The sequence below is a fragment of the Staurois parvus genome, unplaced genomic scaffold, assembly GCF_062004578.1.
Source record: "Staurois parvus isolate SC_StPar_1 unplaced genomic scaffold, SC_StPar_1.0 ptg000530l, whole genome shotgun sequence".
In the NCBI taxonomy this organism is placed as follows: Eukaryota; Metazoa; Chordata; class Amphibia; order Anura; family Ranidae; genus Staurois; species Staurois parvus.
Window position 1 is genome coordinate 11,139,330 of NW_028318326.1, and position 16,803 is coordinate 11,156,132.

The window sequence follows — 16,803 nt, forward strand, 5'->3', positions numbered from 1 at the left end:
GAAAAGAAACAAAAATCACAATGCACTACAAATGGCTGTACCTTCACTCTGTTCTTCTTTCTTGGTGGGTTTGTCCTCTTCGGGAACAGGTGCTTGCTTTGGAGTTACAGTTTCCTCTTCATCTTCATCACCTGTTAAAATAGAAAAAAAAATCACTAAATATAATTTTCATTCAAAATTACATGGTTGTCCCTGACAAAAAAAAAAAGGTGACTTTTTCTTTTTAAGGTTAAGGCGGCACAAGTTACACTTCAGTCTTCAATAATGCAAATGAATAATTGTTCATGATCATCTCTAAGCAATAACCTATGTAAACTGAATATAATATTCATAAAGCGTGAGGCAGACAATTCTTAGACACTGGGGGAGCACCGTAGAATAATTTGTGTCCTAAAATGAAGACAGGGGCATCAGAAAAAACTTGGAATTCTTGAATTAGCTGTTGTTGAAGGCTTGTTTTAAGGACTTTAGTTTGATCCTTAGAATACTCTAAAGGAGGTTTTTTCCATTTTTATTTTCAATACAGACGGAGCGATCCAGTTATAAACAAATTAATGCGAAACAAAATTGTCCACCATTATTCCCCAATTTTTTAAACTTATTTCTTTCCTCTTATTATTCTCCCATTGCATTGTTAATTAGGAACCGATGACTTTTTCCTCTTACAAGACTGTTAATTACAACATTGCCATGCAGCAAAATTTGATAATTCAACTCAGAATAATTGCAAATTAAAAACTTACCATTTATACTTATTAAGAGGGTTGTAATGTTCTAGGTTATATTTCTAAGACCATGTTTGTTATAGGCTTCTTGACTAGGATCCACCCCTATGAGCACAGAATGCACATCTTACAGTCTTTATTCATAATCTTAGAAGTGAAACTAAATACACACTGTTTAATTTACATTGTCCCTTCTCTTTCTGTATATAAATAATGGCACAGTAATTATTGTTATAAAGAAAAAAAAAATCTAAGTACCTTTTTCCTAATTGATAAACAGATATACAGCTGTCACATGACCCAGCTCTTTCCCAACCTGTCTGCAGGGAAACATAAGCAGGAGGAGCTTCTAGTCCTCTGCTACTTGTCATTTGTTCAAAATAAAAAAACTTCCTTTTGGACACAGAGTAAAAATAATTATTTAATAACTATAAACTATTTTAAATCGTAATTCAAATAAAGATTTGATTTCAAATATATATATTTTTTTTGCAATAACATTGTGTGGGTGGATTTCTTCCAGTTACAGGCTGTGTCATGCCCCTCCAGACTGTGTCTTAGAATAACAGGCAGGTGAAGCTTCCATCCATCAAGATGTAATATTCCATCCCCATTGTTTTAGCTGGATAGTGGGCATGGAGGAGGAAGAGGGAGAGAGTGGGCTGTCATTTACCACTGTGTATACACCCACATGTGTGACTCTATAGTCACATGAGCTGCTCAGATGTGATAGGGAGAAAATGGTCAGGATAGAAACTTACTGAAAACTGAGCATGTGCAGTAGCTGCCAACACTACTCTGTAAAATCCCCAACTGCTTTGGGGACATGGACAGAAGGGGGGAGATAGAGAACAGCCAGGATCAACCAGGTTTTTTTCAGAAAACAGAAAATGAATCCCATAATGAATGAGTATGAACAGCATGTAATGCAGCATTTGCTGATAGTTTAAGATGTGGCTTTAATAATGCTACACACTGCTGCCACTTCTTAGGAGGAAGCGCTAATTGACCATGTTGGCCAGCCTGTTTCCCTGTAATGAAGTCTGCACAATGATTAGCTGTACAAACAGGGCCAGATTTATACCTCCTGCCCCCATAGGCCCACTGTCCTAGGCTATTTCTCTCCTACCCCGGTTACTGCAGGTTTTAGTATTATACTACCAAGAGCAGATATCACATGCACAGTAGGCACAGCAATGCTGAATGGGAAATCGTTGAAAAAAGACATCTTGCGTCAATACACGTAGAACCAACAACTAGAAGAGTAAGGCACACTGTCACCCTAGTTTGCTAGCAGTTCAGCTCTGGTGTTTAGTTGGTGAACTGTACCGGTACACAGTCAACTATGGAACCTTCCATTATTTACAGGAGGAGGTTACAGGAGGCAAGCATTGCAGGGTGTCTGTGTGCCCCGCTAGGCTGCAGTCAACATTGTCTGCAGAAATACGTTCATGTACAAGCATGCATTTTGATGTACCAATTGTTTAAAAAAAATTAAAACATTGATAATGTTCTTGAAGTCCTACACCCTTTTCAGCTTTATCCTGACTGTCACCATCATGTGATTTCTATTATGTATTTAATCTTCCGATCTCGAAAAAAAAATAGGAAAAACCCAAGAAAATATTAAGAGATTATTGAATGAATGGATTTTCTCCTATGCAAAAAAAAAAAAGATAAAATCTTACATCTGGAGAAAAATTGGACATGCTACCATAATAGGCAAATAGTTATAATCAAGAATACGCAGATACTTGAGCATATAGACACTATACCCACATGAATCCCCTAAAGCAGGAAATGCAATAATATTTGTTGATTGTGGCTGGGAAGGAAGTGAGGCCCATTGAAGATCAGACGCTGTATGGAAGAAGGCAAAAAAAACAAACAAACAGACGAATTGTGTGCAAACGTTGGCTCCATTGTATTGTGGGCAGAAAATAAATTGCTGGTATGATAAAGAACTCATACATCTAAGGCACTTGTTAAAAAGGTGACAAAAGTGAATGCACAACAACCACTACATTGTGGTATATATAAATACACAGGATGATTGCCAAGCATCCTTGTAACTACAATGTAAATATATTCAGCAGATTGAAATATTACATGGAAGGAAAAAAAATATGTTTTCTTGCCAGTTCTAATCAGTGAAAACAGCTGCACAAATGTTGCGGCAATCAAAAGACAATGGGGCTACTCAAGAAGTTTTAAATAAGAATGAGGGGCTCAACGAGGAAACGAGCAGTCATGGGAGGGCTTCGTAATAAGAGCAGCGAATACTTGATCAAAGAAATGATCTCAGCATTTTTGCACATGTGGCATGAATACGAAAAACGCGGGTTTGGGGTGATCAGTAAACACGCTGAAATATTCATGGCTGATGAAACGAGGCTGAGCTATCTCTTAATTTTCCAAATAAAAAAAAAAAAAGTGAAATTATCAGGGTACTTTTGCATGTTTTTCTTATCTGGCTTTTCATTCTCTTAAAGTTTATATCTGGACAAAATAAAATTCCCATTCAGTACATTTCTGAAATCCACACATTTCCCCGTGTTTGTCTCTGAAAAAACACTGCAAGTTCAGGAAAATATCTGTTGATCCCTCCAATTAAAGTGATATTAAACTCAATTTATTATTATTTAATTCAAGAAGTCTAGACTTGTATGAAATATACAGTCTGCTTCCTTGAAAAGGTGCCTTTTTTGTTTTCCTGGCTGGTCCCTGAATCATATGGTTCCTTCCTATTTTCCGATGTCTCCATTTGGTGGTGGGCTGCTAAGGAGAAACCTGCGAGTCCATTGAAACACACAGCAACTAGAAAGCCAAATCCCTGCTCCCTTCTTCCAGCCCCTGACTGCAGAAGCTAATCATTCCTCTACCCTCACCTCTCCATAAGCTAGGTGTTTGGGAAACTGTGCAGAACTTCAAGAGAACCAGCATCAGTCACAAGAGACAGCAGGGAGGTGTTTGAAGAAAGGGCGGGTGTGAATATACTAAGGCGTTTATATACCCTAATGCTGAAAATCTACTAAGGTAGAAAGCACATAGCCTTTAGTACTACTTTAAGTTCCTGTGCACTATGCCATTTCTGCACTGAAATCCCAAGCAGTGTTAACAGCCGTTCCCAGTTCATCTTTCTACAGTACAGAAAGCCCTCCTCCCCATGTTCTAGAGATAAGGAGAAGGGAAGGTGTTCTGTAATCCAAATCAGGGGTGAGCAAGCCAAGGTTTACAATGCTGTTCTTCAACAGATACAGTACAGTGAGTGTTGTCACCCTAGGACAGGAAGTGTTTTCTAAAGAGAATATAAAGGAAAAAACTAATGCAGCCACCACATGAAAGGACTAGTAAGCTGCAATATATTAAATTGGTGTTCTAGTTTAGATAAGGCTTAATAGGCAGAAGGTGCTGTCCTTCCTAGTTATATCAAATTGTGATGTACCTGAAAGTGAGCAAAAGCATTCAGACAGCCTGATCTTCCTATTCATCAGAGTTACACAAGATGGATAGGCTTTTTTTTTTTTTATAAATCAACACTGTAGAAGGGAAAAAGTAAGCATTTCAGTTGTCCTGTTATTTTTATCCATCGCAACAAAACTGTAAACATATTGGGCCTTGATCACACGGGCAAGCTCAACCACTTGCCCTCCAGAGGATTTACCCCCCTTTCTGACCAAGCTATTTTTCGTGTTAAGGCGCTGCGTTACTTTAGCTGACAATTGTGCGGTCATGCAATGCTGCACCCAAATTTAATTTTTTCCCCCCCCCACAAATAGAGCTTTCTTTTGGTAGTATTTGATCGCATGTGTGGTTTTACTTTTTTGCGCTATAAACAAAAAGAGACCAACAATTTTCAGAAAAAAAACAATATTTTTGACATTAAACATATCTAGTAAAAAAATTTTTAAAAATCAAATTTCGTCATAAATTTAGGCCAAAATGTATTCTGCTACATGTCTTTGCTAATAAAAAAAAATCTCAATAAGTGTAAATGAATTGATTTATGTGAAAGTTATAGCATCTACAAATGGAGGTATATATACTGGGATTTTTTTATTTATTTATTTTACCAGTAATGGTGGCAATCAGCGACTTATAGCGGGACTACGGTGGGCATTCTGACACTGCGGGGAACTGACTTGGTGTCACTGACATCCCCAGTGACACCAAGACAATGATCAGTGCAAATAAAAAGCACTGGCACTGTACTAATGGCAATGGATAGGAAGGGGTTAACATGAGGGGTGATCAACGGGTTAACTGTGTGCTGTATGTGCTTTCCACTGTAAGAAGACTGCTATGCAGAGCCATACAAAGCAGTGCAGGAGCTGACAGGGGAGAGAACTGTATTGTTTACATACAGTTCTCTCCCCCGTTGGTAATACTCAGCGATCAATCACTGGCCGCGACCTGGTGCCTGACAGCCGAGGTCACGAATGGTGGTGCGGGTAGGGCTCAAGAGCGTCCCCTACCCGTAAATGCAAAGTCATGTGTATATATATATATATATATATATATATACACAAGTGATTTTGCGCACCCCTGCCGCCCTATAGCTGTATTTCTGCTTTATGGAGGCAGTAAAGCGGTTAAAGTATTTGAATAATGCTATATCTGATGACCTGCTCATTAGCTGTAAACAAGTAATATTTTACCTTGATCTCGGAAGCAGGCAGGCACCATGAAGGATGTGGGCATCTAAAGCCCGCAAGTGTGTATTTCCAAGTGTGACTATCCGAAGATGCATCTCCCAAACTCGCGCCTGCGCAGTAATGACATTGCGCAGGGCAGTTGGTTCCCAGCAGGTTGCCTTACCAAAGGTTGAAGTTCCTGCCCCGTTGTTATGGCAACCTGTCAATCAAAGGACAATCCGGGGAAGGTAAAAGCAGTGGGGTCAAGTCCTCGTGATCGTGTCACTTCTGGTCTCGTAATAACACGAGATTTCGCTATTAGGTGCCCCTCAGACTCCTGAGATAGATGATGCTGATATCCCAGAAGCCCTAGGGAATAGCCTAATTACAAAATTGTCTAGTCAGCCGGGACTAGAAATGAAGACACTATCAATATAGAGCAATAATTTAGAAAAAAAAAATAATATTCATTATTGTCATTATGGACTGTTCAGAGGGTGGCCATTGAAGGGCTAAGTTCACCTTTTAGAACATTTAACGTGTGAATGAATAAACAAGTCCCATCTTCCACCGTGCCAGACGGACTTGTAGTTTACATGAACTCTGATCAGAACACTCATAGTTCATTCACACTGCTTGCAGCCCTGAAACTGAAAGCCTGTACAAAAATATTAGTGACAGCTGTAGGCAGTGTGTGACGTTGTGGGTGCAATACCTAGCAGGCTCCCGATTTAAAAAAGAATTGTAATTTTTTTTTTACCTGTAAAAATATGTGCATTTATTTTTTTTTTGTTTAAACTTAGCCTTTGGTGTTTTGTCTGCATGGGATACACAGGAGTTCTGTGTATCTGTATGCAGAAAGTCCCATTCCTATCAATTGGGCCACACCAGCCGCATGGACACAGCCAACATCCATCTTGTGTACACTGGTACTCCTGTGTTTTGCGAATTTAAATGCAGACGTAATCTGGGAAATATAAACAATTTTTACATGTTCTCGCTTTAACCCTTTCACTGCCAGGTCCGTACGGATCTACAGCACTGCTTCCAGCAGGCCAGGTCGGTACGCTGTATGGACCAACATTCCTCCTCTGCTATGAGCTCATGGTCAGTGACCATGAACTTAAAGCAGAAATGTTCAGCAGACTCTGCTGAACAAAACAATAGCTCTGATTAGTGGCTAACAATCTGCTGATCAGCGCTATTGACCTAAAATGAACCCATCCCCCTCCACCTCTCCCGTCAGCTTCGGCTACTGTCCGGGACTCTGGAGACCTGTCAGTAACAATCAGGATGGTGGGGGGGGGGAGATTTGTTTCTGGGCTCGGGTAAACCTGTTTACGAGCCCCTTTTCTTTCCTGAATGAACAAAGTGATCAGTAGTGATCACTGTTCATTCAGCACTGGCACATAGTAAACGTGTTTAGTATGTGTCAGTTTGTGAATAAATAGGATGAAGTCTCTATACAGACTCCTATCTCATTCATTTCAGTGCAGCCCAGGTTACAGAAAAAGGGTCTGTCTTCCGTCCCCTTTCTCTGTCTAAAAAAAGAGACATAGGTGTCTGCATAAACCCATGGTGTCTCCACAGAGTGCCCTCTCCCCCCCCAAAAAAAAAAATAAAAATAAATTTTAAAAACAAAATAAAATTTGTAAAAAATTGTAAAAATAAAAAAAGTCTTGTGAGGGTACATTTAGATTTGTGTCTAACTCTCCCTTGCCGCTGAAGCCCGATCCACATTCAGATCGCACTCCAGAGGCTACTAACAGGCAGTGAGGAAGCGATTCGATACCTCCCCACCACCTGTGCTAACCCTATTTTTGTCGACAAATGCGCTCCAACCGCGTGCAGTGCATGCAGTTGCAGGGCCTTTGCAGCATTTCCTCAGAATTGAATGTGCAACATTCAGAAGGCGGCATCGCTACAAGTCAGGTCAACTGTGCTGCGGGCGTGCAGCAAAGCATCACAGCCACAACATTTAACCACTTGCCGCACAATCGCATACCTGGTACGGTATTGTGCTTCAAGTGGTTGTACTGGGGTGATGCCTGCAGGCACCACCCCGGTACCGCCTTTCACAGCCAGCATTCCTCTCTTGTAATAGCAATTGGAGCAGCTAATTAGCCTCTTAATTGCTATTACCAGCAGAAGGGGACGTTTCCTCCCCCCGTCTGCTGCTTCCTGGGCTCTCCCGTCCCACTGGGAGACCCAAGCCATCAGCTGACACATCTACCGGCTGGCTTGAGTCCCGAACAAAGCCAGAAACAGCTTTGACCAGGTCTCCATAGCAGTAACCTGGAAGTGATGACCTGACATCACTTTCAATTTATCCGGATGTTAATCGGTGCCATTTTCAAATAATCAAAAGCATTTACACCACCGATCCTGGTGTTTTGAATGCTTTTGAGGGCAAAGGAGGGATTTGGGGTCTTATAGATCCCAGATCCCTTCATAAAGAGTACCAGTCATGTGCCTAATGCTGTCATAAGGGATGTTTACATTCCTTGTGACAGCAATAAAAGTGATCAAAGAACAAAAAATTTAAAGGAACAGTTTAAAAATAAAAACAAAATAAATTAATCATGAAAAGTAAATTTAAAAAATGAAGTGCCCTCGTCTACCAGTGCTAGCGGCAAAATCGAACAAACTCTTTGGTCACACACATATGCAAACGTTCAGAAAACATATGGTTTAGGGGGTCTTTTACAAACTCTGAAAGCTGTAAGTGAAAAATGAAAATATGTGATAATTAACCCGGGCCTAGGACAACAAATCAACAATACACACCCGACAATGAATACAAACATTAGATAAACTTGTTAATAGGCTTCTGCTTCTATACAGGTAAAACCTGCTAAATTCAAATAATACACATAAGACTGCTGCCTAAATGTGATGAAACATTATACATAAATGCAACTGAGCAAAAAAGAAAAAAAAAAACAAAAAAAAAAACAAAAAAACTTGATAGTGAAAAATAATGTCCTTAGTGCCAAGTGCAGGTGCTTCTTCTCAGAAACAATATTTGATCCGTGCTTTGTGCTCCCCTCCTGTGTGCCCAACTCACCAGATATATTGGACTCTCATAATGAAACGAGAGTCATACACACTTTGGTGCATGCAATGAATGGAAAAGGCATGCGAATAGTGTGATTCCATTTATTGAATAAAATGACATACACTGGTATTACACTCACATGTCTCCAAAATAAAACCGCTGGCTTGGAAGGCAATGCAGCCCCTTGTGCACTTCAAACAACGGTATTACGTCACCACTATTCGGATGCCTTTTCCATTCTTTTAATGTGTATATCCTACTTCATGATGGAATGATTGAGGATGAGAAGCTTCAGTTAAATCAGGAGGACTACAAGACCCAGCAGGAACTCCACATGCTCCACCAAAGCATGTATGACTCTCGTTTCATTATGAGAGTCCAATATATCTGGTGAGTTGGTGGGCACAAAGGAGGGGAGCACAAAGCACGAATCACATTGTTTCTGAGAAGCACCTGCACTTATTATTAATGACATAAATTTTTCACTATCAAGTTGTTTTTTGCTAACTTGCATTTATGTATAATGTTTCATCACATTTATGGAGTGCTCTTATGTGTATTTGAATTTAGCAGGTTTTACTTGTATAGAAGCAGTAGCCTATTTATAGGTTCATCTAATGTTTGTATCCATTGTGAGCACCTGCACTTGCACTTATTATTGGCACTAAGGATATTACTTTTCACTATTAAGTTTTTTTTTTTTGCGGAGTTGCATTTATGCATTATGTTTCATTACATTTAGGCAGCATTCTTGGGTGTATTGTCTGAATAATTAAGACCTTCAGGTTTTTAGAGAAATTTGGATATTTACAATTTGCGTACATTCGATTTTCACCATTTCACAAAAAAGCACAATTTAAAATTTACAAATATTTATTTATTAACTCAACGCAGGTTAAGCTTTTATATTTAGTATCAATTTGAGAATTTTGTAAAATTAGCTTTTTAGCTGATAATGATTTTAGTGTATTTTTAGCGAAAATATTGTTTAATCAACATTTGCAGAAATACTGCGGCGCCTTAAAGATCAATGCAACCACTACTTTTTATTCTACTGGTCATGCGCTTTCAGAAAATATGGGGGGGGGGGGGGTCTTTTACAAAACTCTGAAAGCTCTATGTGAACAAGGAAAACCTCCACATTTTAAGAGAAATTTGGATATTTACATTTTTGCATATGTGTGATTTTCACCATTTTGCAAAAAGGCGCAATTTAAAATGTACACATATTTGTTATTTATGAACTCAATTCAGGTTAAGCTTTAATATTTAGCAGGAATTTTGAAAAATTTGCTGTGTTTTTATCTGCTAATAATGATTTTAGTGTATTTTCAGCAAAAATATCGCTTTGATAAACATTTTATGCAAATCGTGGGACCTTAAAAATCAGTGGCACCTTCTTTTTATTCTAGTAGTCGTGTGCTTTCAGAAAATATCTGATTGGGAGGGGACTTTTACAAACACTGAAAGCTGTAAGGTAATAAAAAAAAAAAAAAAAAAAAAAAAAAGGAATGGAAAAATTGCAAAAATGGTCCGGCCAGCTGAATTTAAAAGTGGAGTGCAGGGCCTGGCAGCAAAAGGGTTAAAGGTTTAGATGCGTTTAGTCTTGTTTACATCCAATCAGCTCTGTTCAACTCTGCAAAACCAGACCGTGCATGCAAATTTTTCTTGACTTGATAAACGTATATAAATGTTGAGCTTTTAAATGATTCCAAACGTTCAATGAACAAATGTACACTATTCATTTACTATGCATTCAAATCAGTTTAAGAATGTTTGCTTTGCAGAACTGAACAGTTGGTTTTTGATGTAAGTGTGCATGAGGCTAATGCCTTAAGCATAAGCTTAACTCCAGTTTACCTATCACTCCAAATAATTAGTTTGGGTCAAGGTGGCCCAAACAAACTATTTCCTTTACCAATACATGGAGTTGCTGTCAGTGCTGTATAAACTGTATGAAGAATCAGCTGTAAACAATATGCAGCAATATGTTCTGGCAATGGTACAGAGACTTCCTGTCTGTTTCTAGGACAAAATCGAGTCAGGATGAGTGCTGCTCATTCACTCAAAAGGCTTCCACTGGTTGGCTGTGGTGAAGAGTCAGGCAGATAATGCCATTCTCCACCTCAGCCAGAGGAAGCCTTGCATAAAAAAAAAAAAAGTAGAGCTTAGCCTGATCTGATGATCTCCTATCAATATACAGCTATATATGGAGAATTAGTGGACAGGATGCAAGCTATCATTATAACACCTTTGCATTAACTGTAAACTAGTGAGCTACTAAAGCTATTACATAATGAATGTCAAAAGTTTTCTATTTACATAAACCAGCCTGCAATTTGTACTGAGTGGCCCTATAAAAGGTCAGTAAACACAACCCTACTATTTAAGTTTCAGGTGGAAGTTAGTGGACCCGTATTGCAATATCAGAGCTCTTTCTACTCCTCATTGCTGCTCATTTATTTAACATTACAGACATTGCAACAAGATAAGTGGACCTCTAAAGAGTGAGTCCACGGGATATAAAAACCTAACACTCCCAGAATCAAAATTTCAATGCTGATGAAGTAACTGGCTTCCTGAATACATGCAAAATCAATGTTTCTTTGCATGTTGGATAAGCTCTCCATTGACTGAGCTGTCTGTACTCGCAAAAGCACTTTACGTGCAAAAAATTCTGATATTACAGTTAATCCCATCAGACATAATGGCGTCCTATAACTGGCTCAACACATGAAAAGTAACTGACTGGATAATTCCACATCTCTTTCATTCTTTCATGGTGGACTGATCAACAGACTTAGGGCTCATTTATACTTGCTTCAAAATGTGACATTGGACATGCTTTTTTAAAGCACATGGAATGCCAATCAAAGCACTAGTCACTAATAAAATGGTTACCTTACAGTCCTGTTTACATATTGCGCTTGCATTGCTTCAAAAATTATATCCCACATCGCTTTCAATAGAAGCCTAGGACTAAGTTTGCTAACAGCACCTCCAGCTTTTGAGAGACTATTATTCAGCTTTAGCTTTGCTTTGGAAGTATTGTAACTATGAGATATCCCAGGATGCACTGGGAAAACCAAAAAGCGAACCAGAAAGACATCATAAGCAGTCACTTCTGGTTCATGTGTATATATTCTGTAAGTGTTTGGTGCAGATGTCACATATGGTGTGCAGTGAGGAGCAGCAGGAAGGTTAGCAGGGTCCAGACTGGAGCAGAGCAACTAGCAGACTACACATGTAGTGTGCAACATGGAAACGCTGTAGCGAAAGGTAAGTGGAGATCAGAGAGAGAGGACTGAGCGACAGAAGATCCAGCAGAGCTGAGGGACTGGAGGAGAAACTAGCAATGTCACACATGGTGTGCAGTGTGGGAGAAATATAGCGGGAGGTGAGCAGGGCATCAGCAGAGCTGGGGGTTATTACTGAGCAGTGCATCAGCAAAGCTGGGGGTACTACTGAGCTGGGCATCAGCAGAGCTGGGGGTACTACTGAGCAGGGCATCAGCAGAGCTGGGGGTACTACTGAGCAGGGCATCAGCAGAGCTGGGGGTAGTACTGAGCAGGGAATCAGCAGAGCTGAGGGTACTACTGAGCAGGGCATCAGCAGAGCTGGGGGTACTACTGAGCAGGGCATCAGCAGAGCTGGGGGTACAACTGAACAGGAGATCTGCTGAACAAGGGTACTACTAAAGCTAGGGATCTGCTGAATGAGGGAACCAGTGAGATGCGGATCTGATAAACAGAGGTGCACACACAGGACATTTGCCAAGCTTCAAAAAAGCATCACTGAAGCAGCAAAAACACAATAACAAAGCATGTTAAAGCTGTAGGTGCTTTAATGTGTGTTAAAGTCGAAGCAAGTGGAAATGAGCTCTTTGAGGCTTTGATCACCATAGCTCCCACACTGTATGCTTTGTATAATGCATGTACACTTGTGTGTGTTGTTCAGGGTGGTGTGATGCGTAACACATCTCATGGTTTTCACCATGGCATATGCATGGTGTGAACTCACAGATATGAACATTCAGTGTGGGTATAGAACATCAAAATCCTTTTGGGGACAGTGGAAGCAGTTGCATGAGTTTATCACTTGCAATGATGACGACCTTAAAAACATTTTTCTCCTGACCATTCTATAACCTTAATCCACTTCTCCATCCCTAGAAGTAGACAGGGAAGCTGATGGCAGAGAATGTCTAAAATAAGTCTTCGAATAACTCAATATTTCTGTAAGGAAAAATTTCATTCTGCCTACAAATTTAAACAACTGAGACAAGAAGTGTTGGTAGAAGACCACCTAAAGAGGTCCATTTGCAGAACAGGCCAAAAACTATTTTTGTAAAAGAAGAATGGCTTTAATAGAGAATGATGTCATTTTCTGTGTGTATTCCCTCATCCTAACTTTATTTGAGTGTCTTTTATGATGCATGGTGATATCTCTTTTGCCCTATAGCGGGTGGAAACCAGAAGGAAACCACAACGTTTTATGTTATCCTGATGGCGCTTTGAAAACCAACAAAGAATTCCAGAGCTTTCCTTCCAGAGAGGCCCAGGGAAGATTCCACTTGATATAATGATTATCTTAAGAATTCTAATCAGCCCCATTTAGCCGTATGACAATCATAAGCTTATTATGTTACAGGTTTTGTCAAATATCTGTTTACAATAAATGTCTGTTCTCCGCTGCTTTAGGATGAAGGCTTTAGCAAAAGACGAATAATTGGAAGAATAAGCTTTTCTTTGCTTTTCCCGTCAAATTGTGTACAACATACCATAAACTACATCATAACTCAAATCTTAAGACTGCTATGTGTTCAGTAAACATTTTCCACAAACCTGCTCAACGCTATATTTTATTATTCAGAGAGAATTGCCCACAGAGCATGAATCTGACATCCAAAGTTACAGGATATTAATTAAAAAGATGAGATGCTAGTTATTGGAATGTCTGCAGTGTAATAGCAATGTTAATACTGCTATCCAAGCAAATTTGTCATTTAGGAAATACACAGGTTGCTCTGTTGGCCCACTTCTTAAAGTGCTGGTTTCCTAGCTGTCAAGTTCTGGCTTCAATACTGACCTGGAACACGTATGTAGCCAGTAAAGTCAGACACAAATACATATTCAGTCTTAAAATGTGTCAGTCAGGGGATCAGCATGGCCACCAGCATTTTCACAAGGTCAGTAATTACAGCCAAAGAATTTCCTGATGACGGGTTTCCTTTGGACAAAGTTGACAGTATTGGTACAGAAAGATACCCTGCATCTTTGTATGATGTGCACTGTGGTCTACTTTATTTTGAATTTATCATCTTATAGAGGGAAGGCTGCAGAATGCCATAGGTATTCAATGCAGTAGTGGAGTATTTTACTGTGTTAGCCATTGTGTTATTTAAAAAGTTTGGATTTTAGGTGATCTTAAGAATCCCATATAGTAAGTTTGCACCTTGAATAACTTATGTTAGCCTGTAAAAGACTATCACTTAAAAGACGTACAGCCAAAGCTCATTCTGCACTCCTGTGACCTGTTTTCAGCTGACAGTGGGTTGAAGTCCACTGCCAGCTGACTTCAGTTAGCTGGTCGAGGCTGGGGAAAGATCCTGACTTTAAAGTCGGGATCCACCCCAGGAGTCTGGAGCAGCACCTGGCTCAGGCTCTCAGCGAGCTGCTGAGAGCCTGAGTCAGCCACTCCCTCCACCTTCACAGCCCAGCGCTCCAGTAAGCACTCCATACTTCTCTTTTAAACTCCAAACTTTCTAAAGGTATTCATTAGGGCCCCATTCACACTTGAGCTTAGCATATTTAAGCAATTTTAAGGCTTTGTGTGTGTTCATTTGACAGGATTATGCATTTTAGCTCCAAATACTTTTACTATGGGGGCACTTGAAAGATGCAAGCAACGTGTGTTTTTTGTCAGGTGCTTCCATTAAAGTCTATTGGGCCAAAAACACACGATTCTGCCAGAAAAAAAAAAAAGCTCATGTACTTTCTTTTGGAGTGGTGGGCAACAAGCTATAAGTGACAATGGACAACTGAAAAACAATGGGATTCTTCCTGATGAGCACTGACATGCAATGATAAATATGTGACAAAATATACAGGTGTGAAAGAGGCCTAAAAGACATCTCAAGCAAAACAAAGTTTGATGGTAAATATGCAAGTTTTAACTTGTATTGACTTTACGTCCCTGAATAAAATACTCCTCCACCTAACTTAGGCTTGTAAAGAAAAATTAAAGCTGATCATCACATTTAATGTCCCTATAAATAGTTTGTATAGGCCAAGTTGACCCAAATAAACTATATACCACACGAATAGGTGTGCTTTGCTGGGCACGCTGCATTAACTGTATGCAGCCTCAGCTACACAGCGCTGTGTTTCAGCAATGGGACGGAGACTTCCCACCCCACCCCTGGAATAAAATTGAGTTGGGCTGAGTAACACTCAGCAATTCACAGGAATCTTTGTTTTGTATTCTACAAATTAATACAAAACTTCCTTTGTTTGGCTGAGCAGGAAATGACGACGTCATCCACTCACCTTTCTGCCCCAGCCAATCAGAGGAAGCTTGGTATTCATTTATAATACAAGACTTCCCATGAGGGGCCAAGCAGTACTCAGCCTGACTCTTGGGGTGTGGGACAGGAAGTCCCCCTCCCACTGTATACTGTATGTAGCTACATATTGTTCAAACAGCGCACCCAACGAGCGCACCTGTTAGTGCAATAAATAGATTGTTTGGGTCACCCTGGCCTAGCAAACTATTTAAAAGGACATTAAACATGGAGATCAGCATTAAAATAGAAGTAAACCCTAGATGGATGACATTTAGCTTGCCAAAGCAATGTGTATTATAAACAAATAGCTTTTATTTTGCTATAAAATCTTGTTTTCACTTTTTTTTTTTGCATCTCAGTGCTGATCTTCTGCAGCTACTTTGCAGATACTAACTGTCTACGCATACTTGAGTGCCATCTGAATACAAAGTACTCCGGAAAACAGGAAAAAAACAAAAGCGCTAAAAAAGATGTTTAATGATACTTTGATACCTACATCCTAAGGAGATCTAAATTGAAATAGAGTTTCAAAGCAAACGGACTTTCTTGGTACCATCAAGGGCATTACAATGCATCATAAATGAAAAGCAAAAATAATAAAGAATCCTTGCTTTTAATTTATAGTGTGTTATCAAGTTCTTGCTGGTACCAAGAAAGTCCATTTGTCTTGAAACTCTACTTTAATTTATAATTTGCTTTGGGCTGGCTTACCAATAGTGACAACATTGGACCACGTCGGCGCAATTTGTGTTTGCACAGCGACATGTACTTTCAACCAGGGGCGAATGTGACAATGCAGGAACTCATTTAGGAGACATAAGTGCCTGAACAATGACTTTGAGAGTAGGATCACTGTGTATTATTTTATTAAAATCTGAACATTTAAAAAATGAAAAACAAATTTTGAAATGAGATTAACATGACAAAGCTTAAATTAACCTTTAGGGATAGTGTTAGATCTACATTAAACAAGCAGGCTCTTTTTATACCTAGTAAAAAGCTGGCACCTAGAGGTTTCTGCATATAGCCGCATATAATGTGCACAGCTCATAGAAATCCCCCAAACCCTGGCCATTCTATTACACGAATAACATCAACCACATGTCCTGTGTGTAAACAGAAACATGCAATAGGAGTCGAAACAAAATTCTGCAGTTTCTTAGCTAAAAAATAATAAAAAGCAAAACTGCAAAAGAATGTCTTTCAGTTTTGCTACAAAAAAAGTCCAATATAAAAGAAAATATATTCAAATATAAAAGGAAAAACTGCGAAGTGAACTCTGTCAGAGAATGGCAATGAAAATTATTGATACCCTCAATAGAAATCAGAACAAAATACATGCAGTTCCCAGGCAAAGTCAAACAAAACAAGCCTTGCTGTATTCGTTGTGTGCAACACAATGACATATTAATATTGGTGAATAAAGATCCAAAGTGGGGCTTGTGATCATCGGCTTAATGGGCCCCGAGACCTGGTATAAAGATGTCTTTCATTAGCTTTCAGATTGATGCTCGGAGACAAATTCTTACAAAACATAATAGTCTCGACTCCATTTGATTCTGCTGACATCCCGGATGCGAGTCTCATTTGCCGCACAGTATCATGTTTGACAATGAGAATTTGAAACCAAAATGTATTTTTTTCCCCTCTTAATTTCCATGAATAATGTAGGAGCCTAGTACAGCGTGCAGGGAGGCACTGCCTGGTAGAATGGTGTGACAACTGCTTTGCATAATCACTGTATATCCTACTTCTGCAAACGGGGACCAGAAAATAACCTTAACGACGTGGTTAAATGCAGACAAGGCGCAGGCATTTCCT

General features: G+C 39.5%; 1 protein-coding gene across 6 annotated transcripts in view; it reads right to left on the reverse strand.

The window, feature by feature from the left end:
• DYNC1I2 (dynein cytoplasmic 1 intermediate chain 2) overlaps window positions 1-16,803 on the reverse strand; it is a 155,803-nt gene that overhangs the window by 33,125 nt on the left and 105,875 nt on the right. For all 6 annotated transcript variants that reach the window (XM_089690513.1, XM_089690517.1, XM_089690515.1 and 3 more), the window contains one exon: window positions 42-131. In XM_089690513.1, the coding sequence (XP_089546639.1) occupies window positions 42-131 (90 nt within the window). The remainder of the gene's footprint in view (window positions 1-41; window positions 132-16,803) is intronic.